Source organism: Salvelinus namaycush, chromosome 4 (genome assembly GCF_016432855.1).
Source record: "Salvelinus namaycush isolate Seneca chromosome 4, SaNama_1.0, whole genome shotgun sequence".
NCBI lineage: Eukaryota > Metazoa > Chordata > Actinopteri > Salmoniformes > Salmonidae > Salvelinus > Salvelinus namaycush.
In genome coordinates this window covers 21,739,879-21,742,601 of record NC_052310.1, presented here as the reverse complement: position 1 = coordinate 21,742,601, position 2,723 = coordinate 21,739,879, and the positions used below count along the sequence as shown (strand labels likewise).

Below are 2,723 nucleotides of genomic sequence, written 5' to 3'. Positions count from 1 at the left end.
TTACAGGCCACTCCTCATTCTCCTGAAGGAGCCTACCATGGGGTTGTTGCAGGCCCAGTCGCTGCAGGCCCTGTACTCCCCGGGGCGGAGGAAGTACTGACGACCCCTGTAGTTGGGGTGCTCGTAGAACACCCAGTAGCCTTCCATGATGTTGGAGGAAAAGATGTCACGGTGGCGGAAACGCTCATACACGTTGGGGCAGTCGTCCATGAACTCCATCATGTGACCAGACATCTCAGGCCTGTTGTAGATTCTCATTCTGTAGGCTCCTCTGTACTGTTGGTAGAAGAGACAGAAAGGAGGGAATAGGGAGGACAAGAAGTGATTAGGGGCGAAATGATCACAGAGGTCACAGTAGAGTTTTATACACTGGGCGATCTAAGAATTTCTACACGTCGATTAATACCAGAGACTTGCTTCCTTTAGAAATAGATATTCAGTCAAATGAGGAGAAACCTCTCAAAGCAGAAGTATAATACTGCCAAAAACACTGAGTGATGATGAATAGAATGAAAATGAAGAAGGTAAGTCTTTGGGGTGCGTTCCTATTCCTGTAAAAAATGACTGGATCTCCTTGTGGACTTTGATGCTTTGACTCCTCTCTGTATCTATAAATGACATCAAAAGGCTGGTGATTGACGCTGATTTCTAAAGTGCCGTTTGATGTGTGGCAGGAGTAACCCTATCCATCAGTTTGACTGACTTACGGGTGGAAACATCTGGCAGGAACGGATGCAGTTGTTGAAGCCCATCCAGTGGTGGCAGTCAGGGTACTCTCCCTTGTTCAGGATGTACTGGTAGCCGTTGAAGTTGGACTTCTCGTAGGCCACCCAGTGACCGCCGGTCACCCTGATAGAGTTACAGCAGTTAAAGTGTCTGAACGTGTCAGCACAGTCACTGTTGCACTCATAGTGTCGACCCTGGAAGTTGTGGCCTTCGTAAAAGATTATCTACAAAGAACAGAAATGTATAAAATAGGTTATGTGGAAAGTTATTTATACTGAGTCGGCGATGATGATAGTAAAATGACTTTTGACTGAAAGCCGTACTCATGGACGTAGTGTTGATCCTCAACAAGTTAGCTCCCTTGCGAAGCTAGCTCCCTCAGCAAGCTAGCTCCCTCGACAAGCTAGCTCCCTCAAGCTAGGTCCCTCGACAAGCTAGCTCCCTCAGCAAGCTAGCTCCCTCGACAAGCTAGCTCCCTCGACAAGCTAGCTCCCTCAAGCTAGGTCCCTCGACAAGCTAGCTCCCTCGACAAATGCTATTTGATTTGAAACTATGGCAAGCTTAAGAAGCATTGTGCCTAAGCCTATGTATGCTTGATTTGGTCTGCAAAGGGTCGTTGCACACCACAGATATCTCCCACAATCAACAGCCTGATCAACTCTAATGAGATGTGTAACGCTGCATGGGACAAATGGTGGTCACCCCAGATACTGACTGATTTTCTGATCCACTCCCCTACTTTTTATTTTTTTGGTATCTGTGACCAACACAGATGCATATCTGTATTCCCAGTCATGTGAAATCCATAGATTAGGGCCTAATTTATTTATTTCAATTGACAGATTTTCCTTATATGAGCTGTAACTCAGTACAATTTTAGAAATTGTTGCATGTTGCGTTCATATTTTTGCTCAGTGTAGATTTACAACTTAAGTCTTTGACATAGCTTCATAAATTGTATGCCTAGCTTACTTTGCCAAATACCTTCCCTATACCTTAAGCCTAACAGCATTTGGTGATCTCCCTAATTACATCAGCAATCGTCGAACAAGTAAGCTAAACCTGTTAGCTCATACCTTTCCCATGGTTGGAGGGCTTGATGTCTGCACCGTAGCCCTCAGCAGACTCTCAGGCCCTTTTTTATACTCTTCTACTGACAGTAAAATAGACCTGTGTCTACATTGTAGTGACTAGAAGTTACCTTTTCAGACATCAGTGACCATTCCAATTGTCTCTTAAACCATAGGCTACTCTTTACGCGCAAGTGCTGGAGTTTACCTATACAAATACAAAACCTCCCCCTCCACCCCATATGCCTACCTCATTCTGTTTTCTTTACACCGACCCTTGTTCAGCCATGACATGGTGATGCGCCCATTGAAACATCACACAAAAGGCCTTTAGGTACTGTATGTAGTGTGAACAACCAAGCTTTTAACGTTTGCAGGAGGTTAGACTGTTCGTGCACTCTCTAGTAAACGAAACAAAGCCATATATTCTACAAATACTTGGGGTTGATGTGAAAAGAAATGATTGAACGTTGATATGAAAAAGTTATGAAAATGTTAAACGGATTATCATAGTTTATTTCAGTGTGGGTTCATATTTTCCCTCTCTCTGATCTCAGGTCACAGAATCGTGGTTGTGTTCCGTTCGTAGACCTGTGTGTGTGTGTGTAAGTGATTCTGATGTTATTGGTTGAATCAAGCCCTTGTGTTGATGTAATCTAGAGTGATCTGGTCTCTTCTTGCTTCCATAGCCTGCAGACCTACTCTGATGTCATGTACAGACAACTGTGTGTGTGTGTGTGTGTGTGTGTGTGTGTGTGTGTGTGTGTGTGTGTGTGTGTGTGTGTGTGTGTGTGTGTGTGTGTGTGTGTGTGTGTGTGTGTGTGTGTGTGTGTGTGTGTGTGTGTGTGTGTGTGTGTGTGTGTGTGTGTGTGTCTGTGTCAAAGGGAGGGCATAGTTGTGTCTGAGTCTATGTGAAAAGTAATAGTG

The 2,723-nt window shown here is 44.4% G+C and overlaps 1 protein-coding gene across 1 annotated transcript; it reads right to left on the bottom strand.

The window, feature by feature from the left end:
• On the bottom strand, nucleotides 1-1,811 carry LOC120045521 (gamma-crystallin M2-like). The gene is made up of 3 exons (XM_038990425.1): nucleotides 1,803-1,811; nucleotides 708-950; nucleotides 1-276 (listed from the first exon to the last, which is right to left on the bottom strand). The coding sequence occupies exons 1-3, from the start codon at nucleotides 1,809-1,811 to the stop codon at nucleotides 1-3; spliced, it is 528 nt and encodes a 175-aa protein (XP_038846353.1).
• Between the last annotated feature and the right edge of the window lie 912 nt (nucleotides 1,812-2,723).

Bases quoted from the DNA above. Each gene is read 5' to 3' on its own strand.
- LOC120045521 (XM_038990425.1), bottom strand. The intron at 277-707 runs GTAAGTCAGTCA...TTCTACCAACAG, and splicing joins CCTGCCAGATGTTTCCACCC to TACAGAGGAGCCTACAGAAT.